At 46.4% G+C, this 27,939-nt stretch overlaps 1 protein-coding gene across 2 annotated transcripts in view; it reads right to left on the bottom strand.

The window, feature by feature from the left end:
• Window positions 1-27,939, bottom strand: part of TRIP10 (thyroid hormone receptor interactor 10) — an 81,998-nt gene that overhangs the window by 4,192 nt on the left and 49,867 nt on the right. The window contains exons 3-13 of one of the 2 annotated variants that reach the window (XM_080988173.1): window positions 23,654-23,710; window positions 22,711-22,858; window positions 21,344-21,406; window positions 19,592-19,696; window positions 18,287-18,415; window positions 15,916-16,062; window positions 14,549-14,752; window positions 10,192-10,374; window positions 6,899-7,008; window positions 3,810-3,942; window positions 1,456-1,580 (exon numbers count right to left, since the gene is read on the bottom strand). In XM_080988173.1, coding sequence (XP_080844299.1) covers window positions 1,456-1,580; window positions 3,810-3,942; window positions 6,899-7,008; window positions 10,192-10,374; window positions 14,549-14,752; window positions 15,916-16,062; window positions 18,287-18,415; window positions 19,592-19,696; window positions 21,344-21,406; window positions 22,711-22,858; window positions 23,654-23,710 — 1,404 coding nt within the window. The remainder of the gene's footprint in view (window positions 1-1,455; window positions 1,581-3,809; window positions 3,943-6,898; window positions 7,009-10,191; window positions 10,375-14,548; window positions 14,753-15,915; window positions 16,063-18,286; window positions 18,416-19,591; window positions 19,697-21,343; window positions 21,407-22,710; window positions 22,859-23,653; window positions 23,711-27,939) is intronic. The other variant, XM_080988174.1, reaches the window with a different exon arrangement.

The raw sequence follows: 27,939 nt of genomic DNA, 5'->3' as shown, positions 1-27,939 counted from the left end.
CATGTTTTGCATAGAAGCGTGACCCATTCACCTCCGTCTTTTGTTCTCATGGCCCCACTATTTTAAACCCTTTTCCTTCTCTTTAAAAGTTTGTGTGTGGGGGGGGGGGAGTATCTGGAGGTTGTTCCCTCATGAATGTGCAGAGGGCTTTGCTGCTTTCTTCTGACAACATGGGTTATTTTGAGTCCAAGCAACCACCCTGCTGGGGACTGGACAGGACTGGGGTTTTTATTAGTTTTATTCTGTAGGTCCTGTTTTCTTCTACTGATCTCTGTGAGCTCCAGGTTGCTTTCCAGTAAAAGCACTGCATTGCACACTGGAAAAAGCAACAGGCCTCAGACTAGGAAGAGACTCCAGGGCCTGGTGCAAGGGGACAATACCCTCAAAAAAGCAACGGACATCAGCCACAGCCACAGGCCAGGTCTCCACTGCTTCTAGGAACAGAAGCAACTGGACAACGTGTCTTGACTTTTCTGCTGCTTCTCTCTCTAGCCTGTAACATCCAGGGCTTAGGGACAATTTCATGTCCCCGAAGTTAACTCTTTAGGTGGAGGTGGGGAGGGTCAAGCAACAAATGGAATACACCAAAAACTAGATTTCAGTGGAAGAGTTAATGAGAACCTGTGATAAGGTTGTTGCAAATATGTGTACAGTGGTACCTTGGATCTCAAAGTTAATCTGTTCCGGGAGTCTGTTTGACTCCCGAAACAGTTCAAAAAGAAAACAAGGCACGGCTTCCAATTGGCTGCGGGAGCTTCCTGCACTCAAGCGGAAACCGCGTCAGAAGTTTGGCTTCCTAAAAATGTTTGCAACCTGGAACACTCACTTCCAGGTTTGCGGCGTTCAGGAGCCAATTTGTTTGGGAGCCAAGCCGTTTGAGTACCAAGGTACCATTGTACTGTATTGGCTTTTTCAGATTTGGATCTCTGCTTTAACCATGTTATTTACAATTCCTAATATTAATGGGGAAGGTCTTGAGACTCGCAGTGTGTAACAACTTTTAAAGACTTTTAAAACACATAATACACGAACCCTTAACTCATGTCAAAAATAATAATCCAATATGCTTGGGGGGGTTATTGGTTTCCTTTTGTTTTCGATTATGTATTTTGTGTTGTTATATATTGTGATTTCATCTTGTAAACTGCCCTGAGACCTGCGGGTACAGGGCAGTAGAGAAACTTAATTAAGTAATGAAAAATGAATCTGATGCTCAAGGAAGTTTTGAGGCCTTGGCTCCGTTCCAACGAGCAACTCAGCCCATGTAGCTCATGCCTACTTGCTGCCAAGCAGCAAGTTGTTCCACTGCAGCAAAGCAGCCCTTCCAGGGACTTGCAGAGATTCAAATGCCCCAAACCCTGGCTCATCTTCTGTTCATAAAAAAGAGGGCCCTTGCCACACCTGCTATGGGGCAGCCCGAAGTCCTGCACCTTGCCCTGCAAACCCAGCTCTCACCTGTCTTTGTCATGCGAGCAGTTATTGTTGTTCAGGGCGCTTGCATGATCCAAGTGGCGGTTGTAGCGTGTGACGCTATCGGGTCGGTTACTCAACATCCTGCTCTCTGCATCTGCCAACCAAGCCTATAGAAGAAGAAGGGACACAGGTTAGGATTTCACTGCACAGGTAAAAGGTAAAGGACCCTTGGACAGTTAAGTCCAGTCAAAGGTGACTCTGGGGTTGTGGCACTCATCTCACTTTCAGGCCGAGGGACCTGGCATTTGTCCACCGACAGCTTTCCGGGTCATGTGGCCTGCAGGACTAAACCGCTTCTGGTGCAATGGAACACTGTGACGGAAGCCAGAGCACATAGAAACACCATTAATCTTCCCGTCGCAGTGGTACCTATTTATCTACTCGCACTGGTGTGCTTTCAGACTGCTAGGTTGGCAGGAGCTGGGACAGAGCAACGGGAGCTCACCCCATCGCAGGGATTCGAACTGCCGACCTTCTGATCAGCAAGCCCAAGAGGCTCAGTGGTTTAGACCACAGCACCACCCGCATCCCTCATCTTCCCCACAGTGGTGCCTGGCCTGCTTGCACAGCTGTCCTGTCTGCTGTGGCTTTTTGAAGAATGAAAACGTGTGAATGGCCACAATGATCCACTGAAGAAAACAAGGCCCTCTCCAATGTTTCATCCATCCCTGTTCTAATCAGGCTTCCACACACGACATTCAGGGCTACCTGAAGATGCTGTGATGCTCAGGGTAGAAAATGGGGGAGAAAAAAGGACAGATTGCTCCTCCTCCTCCTCCCTCAGTGTAACTTGTCAGGAAGCTGCTCTGCGCCAATGTAATGGGAATGAATAGTAGCAGGGCTGCAGCTTTTGTCCCATCTAATGAGCAGTAATGTACAGCCATACCTTGGTTTTCGAACAGCTTAGTTCATGAATAACTTGGAACTCGAACGCCGCAAACCTGGAAGGAGGTGTTCCGGTTTGCGAACTTTGGCTCAGAAGCCGAATGTCTGGAGTGGCTTCCGCTACTGCAGCCAATCAGATGCCGCATCTTGGTTTCCGAAAGTTTCGGAAGCCGAAAGGACTTCCGGAACGCATTCTGTTTGAAAACCAAGGTACAGCTGTGTATCAGCAGCTATTTGTAAGATGGCGAAGAACCTGAACCACAGAGCCTAGGACTTGCCGATCAGAAGGTCGGCGGTTTGAATCCCCGCAATGGGGTGAGCTCCCGTTGCTCGGTCCCTGCTCCTGCAACCTAGCAGTTTCAAAGCATGTCAAAGTGCAAGTAGATAAATAGGTACCACTCCGACAGGAAGGTAAACAGTGTTTCTGTGTGCTGCTCTGGTTCGCCAGAAGCGGCTTAGTCATGCTGGCCACATGACCCGGAAGCTGTACGCCGGCTCCCTCGGCCAATAAAGCGAGATGAGGGCCACAACCCTAGAGTCGGCCACGACTGGACCTAATGGTCAGGGGTCCCTTTACCTTTACCTAGTTCAGATTCAATAAATTGGGAACCACATCCAAGGCACTCTCAGCTGGCTCCTTCACCTGGAAGATGTGCCAGCAGAGAACCCTCCCATTTTATCTCTGGCCTGGTCTGGGTGGCTTCTGTGCAGAGTGTGGATTCAGGCAGTGGATCTGGGCAAATGTCTGACCCTACCACTGTCTGGAGCCGATCACAAAATCACCTCTGTCTCACACTTGCTAGGCACACCCCAATCTGTTAACAGGTCAGGTCTTTTGTTTATGGGCCCCATTGTTGTTATAAGAGAACAAGGGAGGTGTTCACGGTGAGTTCCAGTGCCTCTTTCTCTAGAAGAATCACATCGGATATGGTGTGAAGCACAGTTTACAGGGCTACTGAAGAAGTGGACAACTGGATCTGGCAGGCAGCTCATATCTCCACCCCCTCCAGTAGGCCAAATACAGCAGGTGGGTGGGACGGCTCATCTGCCCATCGCTAGAGCGACACTTTTTTGCCCTCACGGTTGAAATCAAATGGTGAGGGTAAATGTGCAGCTTGCAGAAGTGCCCCACTAGACCTGATGAACAATTGCAAACCTCTCTTGGTGGAAACAGGTCTCTCACCTGCTCCAGGTGGCCGTGACTTGCTTGAAACGGCCCTGTAGGCCCAATGAGGAGGTTCCCTAACCCTGGGTTACTGATATAAATGACAAATAAATTGCTGCCCGGGTCAGATCTACAAAAATAGAATTATGCCTAAACCTTAAAATTTGGGACACAGCTCTGGGTCAGCTGTGCCTGAGCCATACATGTGATGATTTATATAAGTGCAAGTAAGGAATCTGGAAAGTGCAAGAGAATTCCCCCCCCCCTTTGCCTGCCAGTCTCTTACTTCACATTTCTGGACTTCTAGTCGCAACTTCTCAATGTTGCCCAGAGTCTCAGAGATCTTTGGCTCAAGGCTATTAGGGTCTCCCATCTGCGGCGTCTTCTGGTAAACATCCTTCATCTTATTTAAGGCATCCCTGAAAAAAAGGAGGAGGGCAAAACGTTCTGCGTTGTGAAGATACTCTAAAAAAGCAGGTTCATAAAATCAGGAATCCATGAGGTTGGCTGCCTTGCATTACCCAACAGGGCCATTGAGGTACTCTTAACCTTCCGTGCCGTCCGAAAGCAAAAAGATTCATTCGTTTTTCCAGAGGGGTAGCTATGCGTGCTGTTTTTGCTGCAAAATACTAGAGCCGCGAGGCACCACAAAGACAAATGCATTACAACTATTATAGCTTTCCTGGGCTAGAGTCCACCATCAGATGCATGATTGTAAGCCTAAATATAGGCAGCGTCTGCATTTGCATATCATGATAAGCCACCATGGTTTAAACTGTGAACATGCCTTTTCCTGCAAGCATGGCACACCCACTCCCTCTAGTTTGCATGGCACAAACAAGCCACACTGCGACTTTCTGGATCATCTGATTCTAGGCAGTGGCTTGTTTGTTTCAAAGAAACTATGGACGGTAAGCCAGAAACACACTAAGAGTGGATTAAATTTAATGATTACTTAGTTAAATATGTTAAGTTAAATTAACTGAAAACAGCTTGCAGATACTTAACTGGCTTAGGATTTTATTTATGTTAAGTGATGAATTAATATGTTTAATTTCATAATGTGAAGATCTAAGGATGTTAATGTTTAAGTTAAACTGTGATTTGGAAAACTGTTAAAAGGATATGCAATGAAATCCAACCAAGGGGAAGCGAGGAAGTCACTTAACAATGTTAATAAGTGTAATTTTCAATAAGGCTATGATTTATGTTTGTTTGTCTTATGTGTTTGTTTGTTTATAATGTTGTGAAAACCAATACATTTTTTTTGAAAAACAAAAAAACAGAAACACGCTAAGAACAAACGTTGGTTCATTTCTGGCTTTCTGTTCATGGTTTGCTTGCAACAAACAAACTGTGTCCAGGGATTGGATGACGCAGCGAGTGACTGGGGTGGGGCCGGGCAGGGGGAGAAACCACATGGCAAGGGAGAGGCACGCTCACGATTCAACAATGGTTTAAGACACTAGACTGTGGCTTATCATGACATGCAAACCAGGGCAGCGAGGTCAGAAGGAAATGAAGGGCATAATCTACAGAGGAAGCTTAAGCTCAAACAATGATCTCCAGAGTCTGATCCAGCAAATGGCAGCAAAAACTACAACGGTATCTTGCAGCACTGTAAAAGACTAATTTATGATGGCATTAATTTTCATGGTTCGTAGAACTGTAGAGTTGGAAGGGACCCTGAAGGTCATCCAGTCCAACCCCCTGCTATGCAGGAATATAATAATAATAATAATAATAATAATAATAATAATTTATACCCCGCCCATCTGGCTGGGTTTCCCCAGCCACTCTAGGCGGCTCCTAATTTATAATACAGTGGTACCTCGGCTTAAGTACTTAATTTGTTCTGGAGGTCTGTTCTTAACCTGAAACTGTTCTTAACCTGAAGCACCACTTTAGCTAATGGGGCCTCCTGCTGCCGCCGCGCCGCCAGAGCACGATTTCTGTTCTCATCCTGAAGCAAAGTTCTTAACCCGAGGTAATATTTCTGGGTTAGCGGAGTCTGTAACCTGAAGTGTATGTAACCTGAAGTATATGTAACCCAAGGTAAGACTGTATTAAAAACACAATAAAACATCAAACATTAAAACTCCTCTAAAAAGGGCTGCTTTCAGACGTCTTCTAAAAGCCAGGTAGTTGTTTATTTCCTTGACATTTGGTGGGAGGGCGTTCCACAGGGCGGGCGCCACCACCGAGAAGGCCCTCCACAAAAGCATCCATGATATCACCTTTCATATGATTAAGGATTTCTACACAAAAGCAAAATAATGACAAATTTTGCACAGCGTAAAAATCCCTATGATTATTTATTTATTTTCTATGTCTGAGGACCACAGAGCGGTTTATAATATAAAAACACACAAAAAAATTATTCTAGTAACCAGGGCTATTTTTCAGGGGTTATTCAAGTGTACACAGTACACAGTACCGGCACACACCTCTCTTTCTCTCTCAGTGTCGCACTTACTGTAACAACTTCATGGTGAGTACCGGCACCTATTTTTCTAGGGGGAAAGGCACTGATAGTAACAAACTAACCAAAAATAAGCAGTTTGAAAGGCCTTGGATTGCTTGATCAGCTAAAGGCATGGGAGAAAAAAGTATGTTTCGCCCAGCTAGGCGAGCCTCCCTGGGGAGAGCATCCCACAAACAGGGAGCCACTGCAGAAAAGGCCTTGCTCTCATGTTGCCAGACTTATCATGGGGGAGGCACGCAAAGAAGGGCCTCAGAGGATGGTCTCAGGGTCCAGCTAGGTTCATATGGGGAGAGGCGGTCTTTGAGACCCTGAGCCTTTTAAAGCTTTGTAGATCAAAACCAGAACTCTGACTAGGGCCTGGAAACTGATGGGCAGCCAGTGCAGTCAGGCCAGGATCCTGCCCTATGACAGATAGCAACCGACAAGCAATGAACTTTTTGGCCTTTTACCAAGTCAAGTGTTCTCAGCGGACCCCGCCTGGCTGTTTGGAAAAGACCGACGAGATAATGGCCTCCAAAGTAAAGGCTATAGGTATTTACTTGGGATTAAGTCCCTTTGAACTCAACGGGGCTTACTTCTGAACAGGCATATAGAGGGCTGAATTCTAAGCACTACAGTGAGAGAGGGAGTAAAACTACTTGGGCTAAGTCTGGTGTCGGTAACACTGAAGGCTAGATTGTTCATGGATATTATAAACCATTATTAACTATCAAGTTTAATTACAGATTTTGAAAAGATTCAAATACTGAAATCTCTCTCTCTCTCTCTCTCTCTCTCTCTCTATATATATTTAAAACTGCCAAGAGCTAATTTTAAGCACCGCTTAGACCACATAAATCCCATCTTAAGAGCCTAACAAGTGAAAAGGATGGTGGTTTTCGGTTTCTGACCTCTGATCTAGTTCTTTCTGCAGCTCCCGATTCCTTTCTTCAATCTTCTGCTGGAGCTTTTTTCTCCTCTGTTCTGGAGGCAGATGGCTAAAGTCCTCCGTGATCACAGTCTGGCAGCAGGAAAAGACACACACATGAATGGGACTGGTGCCCTTAAGGCGCCTCTATGCGCATTGCCCTACTGACCCCAACCCCTGCCTCTTCCCTTGTCCACCTAATCTGTCCAGCCCATCTGTGGTTTAGGGCACATCATTTAGTACAGCCCCAGGCACAGAAAGGACCACTGACAGCTTGCAGGCGGCAATGATCCCAGGCCCTAAAGAAGGGGTCGGCAAACTAAGGCCTGCGGGTCAGATCAGGCCCAATTACCTTCAGGATCTGGCCCGCAGACTGTCTGTGGATCAGCGTGGGGATTCTGTTCCTTTGGGCTGCGCCATTTCCCCCCCTGCGCCATTCCATTTCCCCTCTCTCCCTCACACACTGCAGCGCCACCTCCAGGCTTCTCCCTGCCCTGCCTAGAGGAGGAAGGGGGCTGGACTGAGCTGGCTGAGCGCTATTTTAAGCAGCCCCTCTCCGGAGCCAGCCCTTTCGCGCTGCTCATCTTCCCTCCAGTGCCGCCGCCACTGCCCTGGTACTCCTGTGGGCCAGAGAGTGGAGTGGATGAGCTCGCTCTGCCCACCCACGAGAAGCAGCAGCGGCAGTAGTGGTGGCAGCAGCGGCAGTCCCTGGGAAGGTAAGCGCAGAAGCTGGGAGTGGGGAGGAGGACTACTTGCCCCCCTCGCCTCTTCTTCCAGCCCCCCGGTGCCGCTTCTCTGGCCTGCCTCAGGGTCTGAAGGACAGTGGACCGGCCCGTGGCTAAAAAAATTTGCCGGCCCCTGCCCTAAAGCCTCACAGGCCCTGCTGCAGCAGATCTTGCTTGCCCTACACAGTGTTAGGATATTGATATTCCATTCCACCTTAAAACAGATGTGTGGATTGTTGTGTGTCACATGCCTGTTTACACACCAGCACAGCTTGCTGGGAACTTGCCTTTGTGTATAGCTTATGCTGTTTGCTTGGACACGAAGGGGAGCAGACATGTTTTTCCTTTGTCCTGACGCTGAATAAAATGCCTGTAAATACGCTTTAAAAAGGTAAAGGGACCCCTGACCATTAGGTCCAGTAGTGGCTGACTCTGGGGCTGCGGCGCTCATCTCGCTTTATTGGCCGAGGGAGCCAGCGTACAGCTTCCGGATCATGTGGCCGGGTCATGGAGAGCCAGAGCAGCGCACGGAAATGCTGTTTACCTTCCCACTGGAGCGGTACCTATTTATCTACTTGCACTTTGACGTGCTTTGGAACTGCTAGGTTGGCAGGAGCAAGGACCAAGCAACGGGAGCTCACCCCGTCGTGGGGATTCGAACCGCCGACCTTCTGATCGGCAAGTCCTAGGCTCTGTGGTTTAACCCACAGCGCCACCCGCGTCCCTAAATATGCTTTACACAGCCTTTAATCTGCCCTTCTGTTGCGAAGAGTTCTTATCTCTGCTGGCTTGCGTGCTCAGTTTCTGAAGGTTTCATGAAACTCGAGTCGCAGTTATATGCTGATCCAAGAACTGGAGTTCGCCCGGCTGCCGTCTAGTGGGCTGGAGCCAGCTGGGGGCCTGCCAATTGCCCCCATTCCCTTGGACGCATCCCAACACCCAGCTCTATGTATAGGGCACTAGGGCAGGTCCACCAGAAATAATCAACAGTGGTTTTGAGCATTCAAAGAACTTCATAGCATTATTTCAGCAGTTCTTATGGCAAACCTGTAGACCACCTGTACCTTTCCTCTCCGTGGGGTGAAAGTGACTGGGGAGTGACTTGGGACAGGAAAAGTGGAAAGGAACAAGCAAACACCTCCCCCACCTGTATGATCTTCCACTCCAAACTCCCGTCTTACCCCACAGCTTTGGAGGGCAAATAAATTGGGAGGGGAAAACCTCACACCACTAAGCAACACGTGTAGTTTGAGCATGAGTGGTGCATGGATTGCATAAGACCAATTAGTGAAGGCCAGGGTTAGATCCAGACTGGGGACTTCTTAGCACACAGCCAGGGTGAAAATGCAGCAGCCTTCTTTTCCACCCTTGTGTCCTTCATTCTCTACTGTGCGCTGTAAGGGTCAGAACAGAGGGGCAACAGGCACCCTCATCAGATCTAGTCAGAAAAGCAAGCCAAGGCATCTATGACCTTGTTAGACAACTGCAGATTATCACAGCGGGCTGTGAGCCCCTTCCAATTCCATGATCCGTAGGTCTTTCTAAAACAAGGGACCACAATCGGAGTTGCACCAAGGCTGAAAGACAATCTACCCAGGGGCTGCTTGGCAGTGACAGAGGCAAGGCAGGGAGTGTTTCTGCCTCCCTCCTACAGAGTGTAATTCGACTCAACTGCACAAATCACCAGAGTTATTTGCTCCATAAGCGTCGTCTTCCAGCACACTTGCTCATTTGCTTTTGTGGCATAAATGTGGCCTGAATTGTGCAGACTGATTGATAAGAACTGATGGGCTTTGCTTTGGGAAGAAGGGTGCCTTCCAATTTCTCCCACCACCTAAGCTTGTAACAAGTTCCCAAGTAAAAGCCACCTTATCTGAGCCCCGAAGAAATACAGCAACTAAACCCTTCTCTTCCTCCAACTTTTACTGTGAACTGCTTTGGCATGATTTCGTGGAAGCATGCATAAGAATGCTTTAGGTGTGTAAGATTGGAAAGTGCAAGTCTTTGAAACTACATTCATGCGTGGACTACGACTGCCAGTTCATTGGAGCTAAAACTAGTTCTTGTTTGGGTCTGTGCAAATAAAATATAATAATAATAATAAGGCACAGCTAAAAAGTCAATAACCCAAATCTCAGGCAAGCTATCGCCTGAAGTCACTTGTACTAGTATCTGAGCTCAATGGACCTCATTGCCCTTGCAAGACTCCATGTATCAGAGGCTCTATGGGTCAGAATGGAAGAGGGAGGGGCAATATCTGTCTTTAAGACATTTTATAGCTATATGTCAGACCTGAGGTCAAGAAAGCAGCATAACCAGCTGCACCAAAAACAGACAATGGATAGACTGACTGCATATTCAAATTTGAAATGTCTCTTTTCCATATTCAGTGTATTGGCAAACAGTGGCTGCTTTAAAACGAATAGGTGATCTAGGATTCTGGCTTTTTAAAAAGTGTCTTCTCAGCACCAAAACTACAACTGGCAGGCAGCTGCCTTTGGAAGCAGGAGGCACGTGATGCTGGTTTAGCAAAGAGCAATTGTCCACTTACCCCCCGTTTGAGGCTGCGGAAGGACGTGATGCGGGGTTTGACTGTCTTATTGATCTCGTTCAAACAGTAAGACAGGGGGTCACGGGTGAATTTGGGGGATGGAGGTCCATTGATGGCAGATGAGGAAGGGGAAGAAGTGGAGGAGGAAGGGCAACTTAAGGGAGAGAGGGGAGGGGGTGGAAGCTAGCGACAGACAAGGGTCATGAACAGGAAACGAAACACAAAAGAATGGAGAAAACTCTGTAAGAAAATAAAAAGGCACACAGAGACACACACACACACAAAAAACCACCCCCAAAACACAACAACAACAAAAATTACAGTACATTCCATCTATACGGTACATTCTTACAATGGAGAGCAACACGTTGGCCAAACGTTTTTAGAAACCATTTGCCCTGAGAAGCAATGGCTAAGTTCGCCTACCTCAACCACCTGACAAGACTACAAATAGCAATCCAGTGTGCCCAATATAACAGGAATGCACTGTAATAAAACCCCACCACCAAGAATACATGGGGAAGTGGGGGGGGGGAAAGGCAGGAGGCAACAGCAGAAGATGTAGAGCAACACTTCACCACCACGGACAGTATGAAAAAGAGAGAGGGAGTTGCAGAGTCATGCCAAGATGCAAAGCTGGCTTTCTGTGTAGGCATCTCATTCAAACATGTCCTTAGATATTGCCCCCCCCCCAACCCTGAAATTTCTGGTCACCGATCCCATGATTTAAGGGGTGGCCCTAACCTGCAATGCCATGGGAGTATGAGGTTTGAAGGAATGGGATACAATATTGTTGTTTAGTCGTTTAGTCATGTCCGACTCTTCGTGACCCCATGGACCAGAGCACGCCAGGCACTCCTGTCTTCCACTGCCTCCCGCAGTTTGGTCAAACTCATGACGGTAGCTTCGAGAACACTGTCCAACCATCTCGCCCTCTGTCGTCCCCTTCTCCTTGTGCCCTCCATCTTTCCCAACATCAGGGTCTTTTCCAGGGAGTCTTCTCTTCTCATGAGGTGGCCAAAGTATTGGAGCCTCAGCTTCAGGATCTGTCCTTCTAGTGAGCTTCAGGATCCAGCTTCAGGATCTTCCTTCCAGTGAGCACTCAGGGCTGATTTCCTTCAGAATGGATAGGTTTGATCTTCTTGCAGTCCATGGGACTCTCAAGTGTCTCCTCCAGCACCATAATTCAAAAGCATCAATTCTTTGGCGATCAGCCTTCAGAAACCATTTTTGAAGACCAGGGAATTCAGTAGCACTGAATACTTTGAGGGAGCCACCGTTTCCACTCCCCACCCCATTCTCTCCCTGTTTCAAATTAAGCCTTCAGAGCTCGTGCAACTCACCCCTCCTCCCAATGGACCCTTCCCCCTTGAAATGTTGCTTTGTGTTGCTGACTACCCCATCACAGGGTGGAATCAGCCTTGCTTTACTGAGAGCACCCTGACGAAAACACACAACCTTTGTCTCTCTTGGAATGAGTCACATGGCGGGTCAAGGGATTCCTCGGAGCTGGACCCAAATTCCCTGCGCCTCTGAAGGCCACGCTGCCAATCAAGATGAGAAAGCAGCATGCGGTCGCTTCAGGGGAGCACCCCACCCCGACAGCAGCTTCCTGTCGAGCTGCGCAAAATTGGCACTTGGTTTGCAACAGCTGGGAGAGTCGCGGCTGAGGAATTGCGTCAGACTCGTTCCGGCGTGGCTGCACCTTGCCATGGGGTTGCTGCAAGAAGCTCGGGAGCCCTGCGCAAGCTAGGAAGAGAAACGTGCTGAAGCTCAGCGGGTGAGAGTCTGGTCGGGGACTGGATGGGAGACCGCCTTGAAAAAACCCTGTTTGCTGCCTTAGGTTCCACGGCAGAAGAAAGATGGGGAATAAAGGCAATATATATGCTGTGAAAAGCATCGGGACCGGGCAGTGGGGCTTAAAGGCAGCAAGCCAGAATCTAAGAGACTTTATCGATCAAGGGAATGCTGGGATTTTGGCATACACACCCTCATTTGGCTCAGAAGTCAGCATCTCAAAGCACTGTTGCCGGGAGGGGGGCGGTAAGTGAGAGGCAAGAACTATCAGACCGGTGTGGGACGCATGACGGAAGGAAAACAAGGCTTCGCTGAGATTATGAACGGCCTTTGCCCCCTCACCTCCCGGATGCAGGAAGCAAAAGAAGTAGGGGCTATCACTGAAGATCTTTTGGGTGCCCCACATGAGCTAAAAAGGGGCCTGGCAAGTTCTCTTAGAGAAACATTGGATCCTGGACCACAGCTCCCATCTTCCTCAGCCAGCACAGCGGATGGTGAGGGGGTGGGGGGTTGTAGCCCAACAACAACCAAAGACCCAAGGTCAACAGAGTTAGTGCTCTGATTTCCTCCCCAACTAGAAGACACTTGTGGCTACGCAAGGAGAAAACAGGAAGCAACAGGAAGCAAGAAGCAAGGCATCACACAGGACATGGAAGAAATTACACAGTATTTTTATGTGAGCCAAGCCAGCAGAGTCTGGCTCTCCTGTAACATCTGCACTGCAAGATTTACAGGACAGATGTGGCTGAGGAGAGTTCACAGCCCAGATCTAGCAGCAGAAGAGTTAGGGAGCAAAACGAAGGGCAGCTTAAGAGGAAAGCAGGAGAAAGGAACCTTCACAGCACCCGAGGAAGTTGTTCAGGTGGGAGAAGGAAGGAAGGAAGGAAGGAAGGAAGGAAGGAAGGAAGGAAGGAAGGCCTTGCTAAAATGAGCTTTTTGCGAAAGAACAGCCTGTGCACAAGTTATAAAGGAGCCTCTGGAGAAAACTAGCTAGAAATGTGAGGGCTTGCTGAAGCAGATCTTGGGCCTATGCCATAAGCATCTCCATAATACAAACACAGGGGTCAGCTAGGGACTGTAGGGAAGAGGAACACCCTCCTCTGAGTGACAGGGGCAGCTGGAAGTGAGAATAGCAGGTTCCAGAGGCAGAGATCCAAGGCTTCCATAGCAGAGAGCCCGGGTGACACGAAGGGCAGGAGGCTGACCTGGCCAGTGGCTGAATAACAGGAAGGAAGGGATAGCCAAGTTACGACCTTCCAACGGCAGAGGTGACTACCATTAGTTATTGCAAGAAAACCACTTTTGGGGAAGCATAGGTCAGGCCCAGAAAGTTAGAGGAGAAACCTCTTTGTTAAGGACTAGTACAAGCAGCCGGAAAGGAGATGGGAGAGGGCAGCCAGAAAGTGGAATGACATGGAGGGAGATGCAAAATCATGGCATTTGCTAGCTTGCCTGTCGTGCTGCCATCTGGCAGACGAGCAAAGTGGCAGAGGCAGGGAGGAAGGAATGAGGTCAAAAGGGGCAACCTGCTGGAGATCCAGGACTGGAGAGGAACCCAGGAGATAAACACTGTGGTGATCACCCCTCTTCTCCCCAATCCTTCCCCCAATTTTACTCAATCCCACAACCAGATCTGTGAACAGAACCTAGTAGCTACGGGAATCCCACATGGGCCCCTGAGGGCCAATGGGTTGAGGGCAGAAGGACAATACTTCCTGGCAGGGTGGATTTGATTTAAATCAAAATGATTTAAATCACGATTTAAATCATGATTTAAATCACTAGTCCAGGCTTCCTCAAACTCGGCCCTCCAGATGTTTTGAGACTACAATTCCCATCATCCCTGATCACTGGTCTGCTAGATAGGAATCATGGGAGTTGTAGGCCAAAAATATTTGGAGGGCGAAGTTTGAGGAAGCCTGCACTAGTCAGTAAGACTTGATTTAAATCATTTAATATTTACAACCAGATGAAGGTTTCATTTTTGGAATAATCAATTATCAGAGTAGTTTTTACAGTTATATAAAAAATTACTGATTTGGTTCTGCTATTAGAAATACATAGACAGATAATTATGAAATTATTGTGAGGTTTAATAAGTTAACTGTTTATATTTGGACAATTTTTCTGCTGTACTTTATTGGAAGGAGAAAACCAATCATTTCCTTAATAACAATTGAAACAATTTATTTAACTAAAACAATAACATTATAGCATATGTATCCATGTTAACTGATGTAGTTAAACAAATTCTTTTTTTTTAAAAAAAAGAAGAGGCTTAGACTAAGTTTTAGCACACATGAAAAACTTAAAACAAATCCTTATTTCCTGATGAATAGCCTTTGGACTATAATGTAACTTAAATAGAAAACTATCTTTAGAAAGATTTTTCCTCCAAAAGCATTTTATTTTAAAACCCCAATTTAAATTAAAAAAATTCCAATTTAAAATTTAGAAATCTGATTTTTTAAAATTTATTTTTAAATCATTGATTTTTATCCACCCTGTTTCCCGGCCACCCTTTTCCAGGCTGTCCCAGGCCCTCCATGCCAGTCCTCACCTTGCTCTTCCTGCTGAAGGGCCAGCGCTTCCCCTTGCTCTTGCCCAGCAGGCGGGGGTCCAGACGACCATCGAGGGTGCTGCGGGGGTTGCCAAGGCTGCTGTCTGATGAGGTACGATTGATGGGTTGGCTGAAGTCTTCAAAATCCATGTCTCCTGGCCTCTCAAAGCCCGATTTGTGCAGTTCAATCAGCATCTGGGAATCCTACAGGAGAAGAACATCCTTCTGAGTGACCTTGAGGAACAGAACCACCTCCAGCCCAGTTGTGCTGCTGAGCCAACACAATACAAACGAGATGGGGTTGGGGACACCCATTATCAGTCCTGCTGAGGACCCAAAGAGGATATGGCAGAAATTTTGTGATAGTTTGAGAGTACACTGAGTTTGTGGGATGTAATCCATTGGTACGGTCAAATGCAACACTCCTTATTTCCCTAGAGCGGACACAAGCAGGGGGACATCCAGTCAGTGTAACTTCCTGTTCCACTGGTCTGGAGCTTCCTCTCCCTGCATGTGGCCATGGCTCTGGCTGACTCCACAAAAGAGCCATGCAGCCATTTTCTCAGTTTGTCTTGTCTCTTATTGCTCTCTTGATGATCTTTTGCTGCCACGCTGCTCTCCTGCAGTCATTCTGTTCTATTAATGTAATTTTGCTGTCTGCTGGCTCTCAGCCAGCAGCACGTGAGTTCAGTCTCTCTATGAGACAAACTCACTCTTTCCTTATGTAACTACCAAGTAAAGCCTGCCTTTCAGAGATCATATTGTGAACTGAAATGTGAGTAAAAAAAAAAAGTTCGCAAACTGGAACACTTACTTCAGGGTTTGCAGTGTCTGGGTTCCAAGTTGTTTGAGAACCAAGGTATACCTGAAGGAACGTCTTCACCCCCATCACTCAGCCTGGACACTGAGGTCCAGCTCTGAGGGTCTTCTGCTGGTTCCCTCACTGCAAAAAGTGAAGTTACAGGGAACCAGGCAGAGGGCCTTTTTGGTAGTGGCGCCCGCCCTGTGGAACACCCTCCCTTCAGATGTCAAGGAGATAAACAACTACCTGACATTTAGAAGACATCTGAAGGCAGTCCTGTTCAGGGAAGTTTTTAATGTGTGGAACACCCTCCCTTCAGATGTCAAGGAGATAATGAAGTTTTTAATGTTTGATGCTTTATTATGTTTTATCTATTTTGTAAGCCGCCCAGAGCAGCTGGGGAAACCCAGCCAGAAGGGTGGGGTATAAATAAATTATTATTATTATTATTATTATTATTATTATTATTATTACCTATGCATGGACTACAGCGGTTATTTGACAGCACACCAACTTTTCTGCAGTACACAGGGGAAATGTTACAACTTATCTGGGAGGCACTTACGTTCTTCTCATCCACCACATCTGCTGCTGCCTTCATGCCCTCCAGGCACTTCCCAATAATGGGCATAACTTGCTGCTCCGTCTCTGAAAAAACACTGTAGCCTTCCTTGAGGCGCAGTGTCCGCCGCTCGTCCATCTCTTGCAGCTTCTAGGAATGGGGGGAAGGAAGGGAGCAACACACACAAAAGGGACAATCAGAACTTGAGGATTAGAGAGGGAAGGTTCCTCACAGGGAGCTAGGATCCCCTCAGCACCCCCGTCCTACCAGAACCCACATCACCCACAAAACGAAGAGACCCGTCTGGTTATCAAGCCTCTGTTCCTTGTAGTCAGCAAGGCATGTGGCACTGGGAAGGCTGGTGCAAATTTTAAAATGTCACGATGCCATCTAAAAAATGCCTGTTATAATAGCTGCATTTGGGTTTGTTCTTTTTTTAAAAAATAAACTTTTTAAATTAATTTTCTTTTCTCTCATTACAAATATACTTATAATATTCAACTTACATAACATCTCTCCCTCCCCCCTTTTGGACTTCCCTCAGCTTCCATTTCTGATTTATTAATCTCATTAGTATATTCTGCTATTTTCTACGATTATCATATTTTCCCTTTTATTACATTATTTGTTCCCTATCCATAAGGTTTTGAATGTTTATTTAAATCCTACCATCAGGTCAATATTCTTTCTTTGTTTCTGCAAATATGATATAAAAGGTTCCCACTCTTTTTCAAAATCCCTACTGTCCTTTTCCCGAAGTCTGTCTGTCAGCTTCGCCAACTCCACATAACTCATCAGTTTTTCTTGCCTGTTCTTCGTATTTGGGTTTGTTCTAATGCAATATCATCCAGGCTCAACTTCCCAGTTGGCTCCAGACAAAAAGATTTTAGGTAACGGGACAACAAGGGTGTGAGTGCATTTTCTAGCATTTTCAGGACTATCATCAGTAGATTGCAAACTGGCAAGGATCAATTTTAATCGATGAAGCAATAAACTGCCTTCTTTATTTTCTAAGCTATGTTTTTAAAGTTTTTCTGATGAGGCAGTGGGAAATGAATAAGAAACCCTTTTAAAACCACCTTTCCTTTTTAAGAAGGGTAGCTATGGTTTGTTGTCAGGTTATCTCAAAAAGGCCCTTATTACTGAGGTTCTGGTAGTAGACAAATGCAAATTTAAAATTTTAGGTTTTAAAGCAGACGGTTAATCAATTAACAAAAGGATCCAATGCATGCCTTACTCAGACGTTAGTCCCATTCAGCTCAATTTGGAATTTACTCTCAGGTAGGTATGTACACAATTGCAGCCTGAATACTTTGTGTGGCAGCCCTAATAATGTTCAAGGAATTTTTTTTTAAAAAGCCCACCCCAGGAATGGCACTTATGAAGTTAGGAAAGGTTAATAACCCTCCCACCTTCCTCCATTACCCCCAGAGAGGAGGTTCCTGCTTTCTTTGTCGTGGGATCTTTCCACATTCTCAACCAGCCCCTTTTCCCACAAATGCTAGAAGCCTTCCCCACAGAGCAGAGATTAACAAGGCTGCAGTGGCCCAAGGTGAACTTCCTGACGAAGACATGTGTTATAGGTCTCCAATGACCTCCACTGCCAAGTTATTTTCTTCTGGGGGAAGGCTGAGAGCCTATCCAATATCTGAAGTCAGAGAGAGAGAAAATATTCCACGAGGAGGAGCCACAAAAAGAGCTGCTCTAGGAGAAGCTCTAGTTTTATGGAACTCCCTTTTCTGAAAGTTCCATGGCGCTTGCTTCATTTTAGGTGACCTGAGGCAGGTCTATCTTTTCCTCCAGCTTTTAGCAATCCTTGTCGTTCGCTGGTCCCAATCTGCTGCTGCTGGACAGCTAGTTTTTAGAGCTGTTACGTTTACCCCTTGTTGCAGGGATGGAAAGATCAGAGTGTGTTTCTGGTTCATGCTAGTTTCACACGTGTTTGTTCTTAAGTACGTTCTGCCCTGTTTCCACATCAGTATGTGATTAAAAAACAACAACAAAACCCTGCATTAAAATTTGCATTTTGTTATTTCCCCCATGACCTGCCACAAATATGCTTTTGGGATGCATTTAAAACTTATACATGCATTTTTTTATGTTTCTTTGAGCAGAAAACTGTATCGCAAAATTTTGAGAAGGGCAGAAGGATGATTGCATTCTGATCTGTGTATTAGTGTGGAACTGCAAATCAGGTCGGTTCATGTAGAAGAATCGCTAGATGGTTGATTTTTATAGAGCAAGGTTTATTTTAAAATGTTGCTCTACGGCTTTTTATTGTTTGTTGAGGGCTACTTTGAAGGATGGCTTAGGGTAAAGGGAGTTGCAGAAAACTCTAAACTAAAATGTTAGGAAGTTGCTTAGAGAGACTTGCATTGAAGATCTGTGGCATCTCCAAAAAGTAGAACTGGCTCTGATTGTGGTTAAACTTCTGCAGATATGAAGCATATTCATTCTTGCTCTCCTCAGCCATATGACTCCTCAGGTTTGCCTGCTGCTTCGCCTGGAGAAGGTAAGGGGAAATGGATCAGCAGAAATACTTTGGTTACAGTCAGCTCTACAGCAGAGGTGGGGAATCTGTGGCCCTTCCAGGCGCTGAGGGAGTCCAATTCCTACCAGCCCCAGCTAACATGGCCAGTGCTCAGGGATCAAGGGAGCCCAGCAAAATTTAGGGGGAACCAAGGTTTCCTGCCCCTGGGCTTAGTAAGTCATCCAAATCTAGGCTTGTGGGTTTAGCTCTCCCAAACAAACCACAAGATGTAAACCGTAGGACTGTCTTGCAGACTGTCTCGCCAGAGTGGTGCCTGCTCCTGTTTCAGGGAACCAGGCAGAGGGCCTTCTTGGTAGTGGCACCTGCCCTGTGGAATGCCCTCCCATCAGATGTCAAGGAAATAAACAACTATCTGACTGGTTCCCCGTAACTTCGCTTCTTGCAGTGAGGGAACCGCCAGAAGGCCCTTGGCGCTGGATTGAACGATGGGGGTGGGGATGCTCCTTCAGGTATACTGGGCCAAGGCCGTTTAGGGCTTTAAAGGTCAGCACCAACACTTTGAATTGTGCTCAGAAACGTACTGGGAGCCAATGGAGATCTCTCAGGACCGGTGTTATGTGGTCCTGGCAGCCACTCCCAGTCACCAGTCTAGCTGCAGCATTCTGGATTAGTTGTAGTTTCCGGGTCACCTTCAAAGGTAGCCCCACATAGAGTGCATTGCAGTAGTCCAAGCGGGAGATAACTAGAGCATGCACCACTCTGATGAGACAGACTGCAGGCAGGTAGGGTCTCAGCTGGCGTATCAGATGAAGCTGGTAAACAGTTGCCCTGGACACAGAATTGACCTGCACCTCCATGGACAGCTGTGAGTCCAAAATGACTCCCAGGCTGCACACCTGGTCATTCAGAGGCACAGCTACCCCATTCAGGACCAGGGAGTCCTCCATACCCACCCACCCACTATCCCCCAAAAAGATGATGTCTTGGCTTTAATGGCTAACGTGAGAAAGAAGCTGTGGTTTGCTTAGAAAGCTTTCATAAGCAAAAGCAAGGGGTAGGTGGTCAGTTACAGGGCACAAGCAAACAAGGGATATCCGTCATGACTTCCATTGCAGAAGAACTCTGATACCCTCCTAAACACTATTAGGGATGGGGAGCAGTGGCATACTCCTATTCAAAAGCACTGACCTTCTCCACATCTGCCTTGGTAGCATTGATGTCCTGGTCCAGTTTCTCGGCAGTCAGCACAGCTTTCTCAGCCTCTCGGCAGTCTCGCTCAAACTTGCGTTTGCTCTGCGGGTAAGAGAGAGAGTCTTTGAGAGTGAGGGATGCCCACAACAGCAAGCCTAATGAAAGGCTACATCCATTTGGACGCAAAGCATTAGATGCTGCCATATCTCTCTTGCAGGGATACTGACACGAGCATCACTCGCACTTGGGCGATGAGATCTCTTGGTTTCACAGGCAGGATTAAATCACACCACCTGTTAAGTGCTCCCGTTTTGTTTGCCCCGTTCTGGGCTTTCAAATAAAAGCTGGAAATGGGAGGAGGGGTTAACAGATTGTTATGTATAATGGGCTTTCAAAACAAGGTGCAGTACAATCAATAACACTAAAAAAGACTCTGGCTGCAGGCTTACAATTAAATGACACATGCAAACATTTACTGGAAAAGGAGGGGGTGGAAAGGCTGTTTGTGTACACTGTCTATGGAGCTACTTTCAAAGCTTGCTGAGGCTTTGAAAGAAGCTACTAAAAAAGTGAGCTCACCTTTTATTTGGGGGTGGGGGGACAGACGGCATAATTTATTGGGGTGGGGGTAATTCAGGTAAAATTGATTGTACCCCAGTGGACAGGGAGGGGAGAGGTGGAGAATGGACAGGGGGCCTTTCCCAGTTTCGATGGCAAGAGCTTCACTGAAGTTCACCAACTGGAAGGCCACTTAAGATTTGTCTTTCCAGACTGTCTCCACGTTCAAGGTTACGCTTAAGGCAGGGCTCAAAATTCAGCCCAGTGAATATTCTAAACTGGGCTCTAAAGTAAAACAAAGCCCACAAACAATTCCTCCCACTAATTAATATGGGGAAAAGTAAACACAACAATGTGTTTGTGTCTTGTAGAACGTAGCAATGGAGGCACTGCACAGCCAAAATAGGGAAGGCAGGAACTGACTTTGGCAAGTGCATGCACACTCACATGTAAAAACTGAGTGTACCTGCGTGTGAATGTATGCAGGAAGGACATTCAATGTATGCCAAGTCTTATAATATGATTTTTTTTCTGCTTTAAGGGAAACTTGAGCAAGTATACCATTTCTTTTTGAGTCTACATCTAATGCATGCCCACCCCTACAAAGGGCTCTTGAAAAACATTTACAGGTTGACAAGAGATCCCTGTGGTCTTCCAAGGTTTCAGTCTTGGCTTATTTGCACATCATTCTATTGCATCTTCTTTGAAATCTTCTCTTAAAACCCTTCATGCAACAAGAACAAAGCGCTAGCAACAATGCCAGAGATGGGTTTATAAAGGCTTGTTCTTGCATAGCCCAAGCTAGGATCTCCCCCCCCCCCCCCGGATGATTTACAAAAATTGAGAAGTTCTTAGAGACTTCCAAAACACAGGAAATTCTATAGTTGATGCCATAATAAAGCCAGTGCTACAGCTTGTGCATTCCCCTCTCTTTTTCCATGTGCATTGGATTCTGTCCTCTTCCTTGCTTTCCTCCATCTGTCATCCCCAAATTTAATTTTGAAAAAAGGACAGAGGAAACATTCACTAAATGTTTGGAGAATTCTAAAGGGATCAATGACTCCTCCACAGCTGTGTTCCCGCTCTGAACATTGGCCAAATCCACATAAGTTGTTTTAGGTCTTCGGAGCATATGAGCTTCGGACTCTGCACACTGCATGTAGAGCAAGGCTGAAGATAAAAACAACTCACATTTTCAAGTTGCTTGAAGGAGTTCTCCAGCTGCTGCTGAGCCCTTCGGCCTTCTTGCAAGTGCTGGAGAAGGAGAAAGTTTACCGAATGAAAGCCTTTGTTAGAAGTGTCATGATGCTTCTGCCAGAACCCAAACAGTTCCGTCAATCATTTTCAAATGATGACAGAAGTACCTCAGAAAGAGCAAAAGGCCACCTGCTACTACCAAAGGAGTATTCTGGCACCTACCTGCTACCTGATCTACCTAATTCTTCCCATCTTTTCACCAGAACACTACAACCCTAAGAAAACTTACTGAAGAAATGGGCCCCCAAACAGGTCCAAGTCCTTACTCTCTACAATCTGAAAAAGAGTGTTTTGGGACAGAGTGGGATGGGCTTCAAAGGAGATGCCTCAGCTTGAAAAACCAGAACTACTCATAATTCAAGGTTACTTCCTAATCAGGTACTCTAGTCCCACTGTGCTGAAGTCATGCAGACTGCTCCATAGAACTTAATTTTGAAAAGTCATACAGAAATACTGCAACAAATAAAAACAGACTAAAACACACACGCTGTAGAGAGCACAGTGGCTACAATATTTTCAAATCCTGAATCTATTGCTAGCCCTCCTCTCCAAAACCTGCCTAATTTTAACATTATCCTAGTTCCCAACCCTCAGTGACTCAAAAGTCAACACTGCAGATGGAGAATTTAGCAACAAGAAGGTGATATTTTTAGTGTCCCCTTTTTGTTATGTTATTCAAATTGATTTTGTTGTTGTTTTATTTTATTTTATTGTGCTTTTTCTGTTAGCAAACACTCTCCTGATGGAAGAGTGACAGATGAACCAAAATTGGGTGTGGTTGGTTTTTTTTTTTTAAGGGGGGTACTTTACAATAAGGCATGGTGGACTCAGCAGTCAAAAACAGTTTTGAAAGCAGTTTGCCACGCAGCATGCAGTGGCTGCTGCTCAAACTAAGAACAGATCTACAGTCCTCTTGGGCTTACAGAACTGAGTTTCACAGTTCTCTGGATCTTGGCCATCGTAAGTAAGTACATAAAAAATCTCTACGCCAATGCCAGCAGCCACCAGGAACATCTGGAAGTAGCATGGAAGCTCTCCCCACAGATGATGCAGATGGCCAAGTGATCCACTCTGTATGCACAAAGGCAAAAAGGCCAGGGACGATATGCCTTCAACTCCTGCTGAACAAGCAGCAAGAGAGCCAGGGGAGCACAAAATATGAAGAGCCCCTCACAGAGAGGTACACCTGAATGGTTTTGTTCTTCAGGACCCCTGGGCAGCAGAATCAGAACCTGATTTGGTCCCCCCATTGACCACCATGCAGAGTTTCTTGACCCTACAAAGGCAGGGGAGCACTTTACCGACTTCCTCTCCTGTTTGAGCTCCTGCGAGTACTTGGCAACCTCCACACAGATCCGCGTTAGAAGGTTCTCAGCTACCAGCTCACGCTGGCCTGCAAAGTCGTTCAGCTCCTTCACCACCTGAAGAAAGGCCTGATATTGGCAGAACCTGAAAATGAGAGGAAAGGCAGGAAGGTTGTGCCCAGCAGCAGAGAATGAATGAATGAATGAATCTTTATTTGCATCAGCCATCGGCCATAGCAATAAAACAACAATGCAATATACAAAGAATAGAAATAAAAGTCAATTATATAAAATACATTTTGGGGTTTTGAATCAATAGTCAAATGGTTCATCTTATTCTGATTGCCCCAGCAAAAACCTTGCAACCTTTGCTGTCACCTGCTCATCTTGATCTGCCAAGATCAAGCAGTGGCAGTGGTTGGGCGACCCGGAATGGACAATAAAAGAGGGGTGATAATCTCGGGACTGCCATCTCCATAGGGACATAAGTGTTTTTCAGTTCAAAAGCATGCCAGTGCAAGTAGATAAATAGGTACTGCTGTGGCAGGAAGGTAAACGGCGTTTCTGTGCACTCTGGCTACCGTCATGGTGTCCCGTTGCACCAGAAGCGGTTTAGTCCTGCTGGCCACATGACCCGGAAAGCTGTCTGTGGACAAACACCGGCTCCCTTGGCCTGAAAGCGAGATGAGCGCTGCAACCCCATAGTCACCTTTGACTGGACTAAACTGCCCAGGGGTCCTTTACCTTTTTTACTGCCACCCTGAATGACTGCTTGGGTTGTCGGCCCTGCAAAGGGCCCAGGGCTTGATAGCACAAAAGTCTGTGAACCACTGACCTAAGTTTTTGTGGTCAGAGTACTTTTGCCGCAAAAATGTGTAGCACTGAGTAGGAATATCTCATGCATCGCTGCAGCTAAACATGCACTTGACACAATACATACTTTGATTCTGGGTCTTCTCGCGTAGTCCTCTTGGGAAGATGCTTCTTCACAAGATTCCTATAAATGAGAGCGAAAATGAGCTAGCCAAAGGCATTTTGCTGCCTGAAGATGAGCTCCCGTTGTGCCCCCACCCTCCCAATGCCTCCTTATATCATTCAGACATCAAACTCCTGCCTTCATCTATTGGCTGACATCCTGTCACCTTGTTTCATTTTGCTGCACCGTAGGGCTAACAAATCAAACAGGAGCCAGGTAAAAAATTGGACAGCTTCGATATTAGGCCTATAAGAAGCAGCTCCAGTCATGTGTAGATGGAAGAGCTGATAATTGGCACAGATGAACATCTCAGAGATAATTCTTATCAAATGTGACAGGTTTAAATAAGCTGGTAATGTTTTATACAACAATTTCCCATGAATGCTGGATATTGAGCGAATATTTTATCTTCCTTATCTTTTCTAAAGTGTGCATGTGGGATCTTTGGTCACGCCAATCTTTTGTTTTCAAAAGTAGGCTCCCCCCCCCCCATTCCAATTCATTTTTCTTCAAATATTAGAAATACACAGCAGAATTGGCAAGACCCACAACGGGAGCTTGAAATAGGGAGAAAATCAAGCCTGCTGCCCAGGACTGACCTGAAGGGCCCTGCCCTGTTTCTCTCCACCTGGCTTGGGGCAAGGCCTGACAGGCTCCATAAAGGCCTGCCGCCGCCGCTGCTGGCCACAGAGGGCTCCGTTTTTGTTTTTTAAATGGCTTTTATTTTTTATCTATGTCATTTTAAATTGTGATCAATACTACTGCCATATTCTTAGTTTTAGATTTTATGATTTATGTGGAAATTGTTTTCCATTTGGTTAGGTACTTTTTGATGTGTTTTATATATTGCTTGTGACTTTTGTTACGTTGGTAATTATGTAAATCTTGTCACGTTGTAAGCCGCCTAGAGCATTGTTTTAACTATGGAAAGACGGCATACAAATAAAATGATGATGATGATGATGAAGTTGGGATGCATTTTAAAATAAGCAAAGTTGAGCCACTTTTATGTGGAACTGGATTTTCTTACAAAGCTAGACAGAAGACTGAAGTAAATAATAATTAACCTCCAGTCTTGGAATAAAGATATATATGCTGTACCAAAAGGACAGAAAGGACCTCTCTGGCTCTAACAGGGAAATGTTCCCTTTGGAGCAGTGTCCATGTTGTTCCATAAGACAAATAAACTCTTTTCTAATGTCTGCAGGACCAAACAAGGACCACCTGATTTTGCCAGGTAACTTCCAGAGTGGATTTTCACTATGTGCTGTACAAGGGCCTGCCCTCAAAGATGATTCAGAAACCTCGGTTGGTCCAAAAAGCAGCTGCAGCCAGATGAACTGGCTGGGGTTCCACTGAGATCTCATGCAACCCCTGTTCTGAAACAAATGCACTGGTTGCCAGTTCATTTCTGAGCCCAACTGAAGGTGCTCACCTTCGTGTTTAAAGCCCTAAACAACTCAGACTCCAAATACCTGAAATAATAATAATAATAATAATAATAATAATAATAATAATAATAATTTATTTGTACCCTGTCCATGTGGCTGGGCTTCCCCAGCCACTCTGGGAGGCTTCCAACAAAGATTAAAAATACATTAAAATGTCGCACATTAAAAACTTCCCTGAACAGGGCTGCCTTCAGATGTCTTCTAAATGTCAGGTAGTTTTTTATCTCTTTGACATCTGCTGGGAGGGCGTTCCACAGGACGGGCGCCACTACCAAAAAGGCCCTCTGCCTGGTTCCCTGTAGCTTTGCTTCTCGCAGTGACGGAACCACCAGAAGGCCCTCGGCACTGGACCTCAGTTTCCAGGCTGAACGATGGGGGTGGAGACGCTCCTTCAGGTATACTGGGCCGAGGCCATTTAGGGCTTTAAAGGTCAACACCAACACTTTGAATTGTGCTCGGAAACATACTGGGAGCCAATGAAAGGCTGCCTCCTGTCCCACAGAGCCTCTCAGGTGGTCAGATCAGCAGGGACCTCCCTCCTGGTAGTTCCTTTGCCCTCAGAGGCTCGGGGATGGGGTGGCCAGGGAGAGGGCGTTCTCTCTGGCAGCCCCTAAGCTGCTTCCCCACAGAGGTGCGCCTCGTAGCTTCATTATACGGCTCAGCCAAGGGAACAGGCTTCGCTAGGCTCAGCTGTAGCTTTCAAGCAAGCTTCAGAAGAGGGGCAACAGGAGGAGAGCAAGCACTGTACTTGCTCTGCGGACGCTTTGTTTAGTTATTTCCTGTGGTTTTGGCAAACGGTGCATGAAGTGGTGGCAGGAGGCTGAGGTATAAAGGAGCCCGCAGTTGATGGACTTTGTGCCTTTCTGAATTTTTTTGCAATTCTAGGGCTCAAGAGAAGAGGAGAAACCCTTTTAAGGGAAAGGAACCAAATGAGTAATTCTTGACTCTAAAAGGAGTAAAACTCGTGGAAAAGGACGGGTGGGGGTGGGGAGCAGAGATGGGACGAGAACAGACTAACCAACTCAGTTATTGGAGGAAGAGGAGGAGGGGAAAGCAAAGCAGCCAACTTTTGTGCTGCTGCTGTCCAGTTCAGTCACCTCGGAGGACTCTGCTCCCAATTCCAAGTTTGCCTGGTCATCCAGACCGGCAGACTGGGTGGTGGTGGTAGGAATGAGTGTCACAGGATCCAGCCAAAGAGCAAAGGGACTTGGATGGCCCCTGAAGTACTGAGTCGGCCAGAAATTCAACACTCTTTTGGGTCTTCCTGGACAAGGGGCTCCGTCCAAAGCGAGTCTTTGGCTCTGCTTCAGGGACAGCTGGAACAAGTGGCTGGGAAGGAGACAGCTTTAAGAAGCGCAGGGACAGAGGGCGAGAGAGAAAAGAGACTGTGTCTCAAAGGCTGGACAAAGCTGCTTGGGAACTCGGCTGGACCAGTGAATCATGGGGAGAGTGGTAGGGGAGGAGAGAGAGAATGAATAAAAACAGACCCGGGAGCAGATGCTGTAAATGAAACTAAAAAAATCCTTCCAGTAGCACCTTTAAGACCAACTAAGTTAGTTCTTGGTATGAGCTTTCGTGTGCAAGCACACTTCTTCAGATACACTGAAACAGAAGTTGCCAGATCCTTCTATATAGTGAGAAGGTGGGGAGGGGTATTACTCAGAAGGGTGGTGGGAATGGGAGATTGGCAGATAGCTGAGATGAGCCTGCTGACGACTCTTAACGACTGTAATAGGTCTTACAGGAAAAGGCAAGGGGTGAGAAGGTGAGAAATGGCTTAGTCATGTATAATGAAACTGTAAATGAAAACTGTAAATGAAACTGTAAGCCTCAATTAAAAAGGTCCACTTAATCCAGCATCCTGCATCCAGTGGGTGCTCACAAGTGGGAGATGAAAGGAGAACCCCTTTTCTGTTTATCCCCAACATTTAGTATTTGGAGGAGCAGTGCCTCTAAGCATTGGGGGGCAGGATGAGGGGAGAGGGGAGGAAGGAGAATTAGATCAATTCACAAGGATGGGTTTAATAAGAGATGATGGCAATTACAGTGGTACCTTGGTTCTCAAATGGCTTGGCTCCCGAACAAATAGGCTCCCGAATGCCGCAAACCCGGAAGTAGGTGTTCCGGTTTGCAAATGTTTTTCAGAACCCGAACATCCGACACGGCTTCCGCTTGAGTGCAGGAAGCTCCTGCAGCCAATCGGAAACCGTGCCTTGGTTTTCGAAAGGTTTCAGGAGTTGAATGGACTCCAGGAATGGATTAGGTTCGAGAACCAAGTTGTCATTGTGGTGGTGGTGTTGTTGTTGTTGTTCAAGAACCAAGGTGTGGCGATCACACAGGGTCCCTGGACGTTTGACGGTCTATTGATCCCTGTGCCACCACTGTGCTCACTTCCCCGCTGCCACCAACCCATTTCTCTCGGGTACACACTGAGTCCAGACAGTTGTTAATATTAAACCAAATAAACAAGTTTATTTTATAAGCATTAACAAGTTTATGGTTTCAGATATTTTTTCTTGTCAAGTTTCTTAACCTTAGTTTCTTTACCGGCCTATACCTTCCTAATACCTTCTAAATGATCATCCCAACTGTTTAACTGACTCCTCTTAACAGATTCTCTCACTCTCTCACATCAAACTAGCCCAATCCACAGACTTATCCTCCCTCTCTCCCTCCAGACTGACTTCTTAACAACTCTAGCTCTAACACCTCCCCTTGGGTTCCTATTGGTTAATCATTTTAACACTTAGTTAACCCTTTCCTTATGACCCAGTATGATGTCACACACCTAGGAGGGCA

Source organism: Podarcis pityusensis (assembly GCF_964106645.2).
Source record: "Podarcis pityusensis genome assembly, chromosome: 17".
Lineage (NCBI taxonomy): Eukaryota > Metazoa > Chordata > Lepidosauria > Squamata > Lacertidae > Podarcis > Podarcis pityusensis.
The sequence above is the reverse complement of the archived record's forward strand: the minus strand, read 5'-3'. Positions and strand labels throughout refer to the sequence as shown.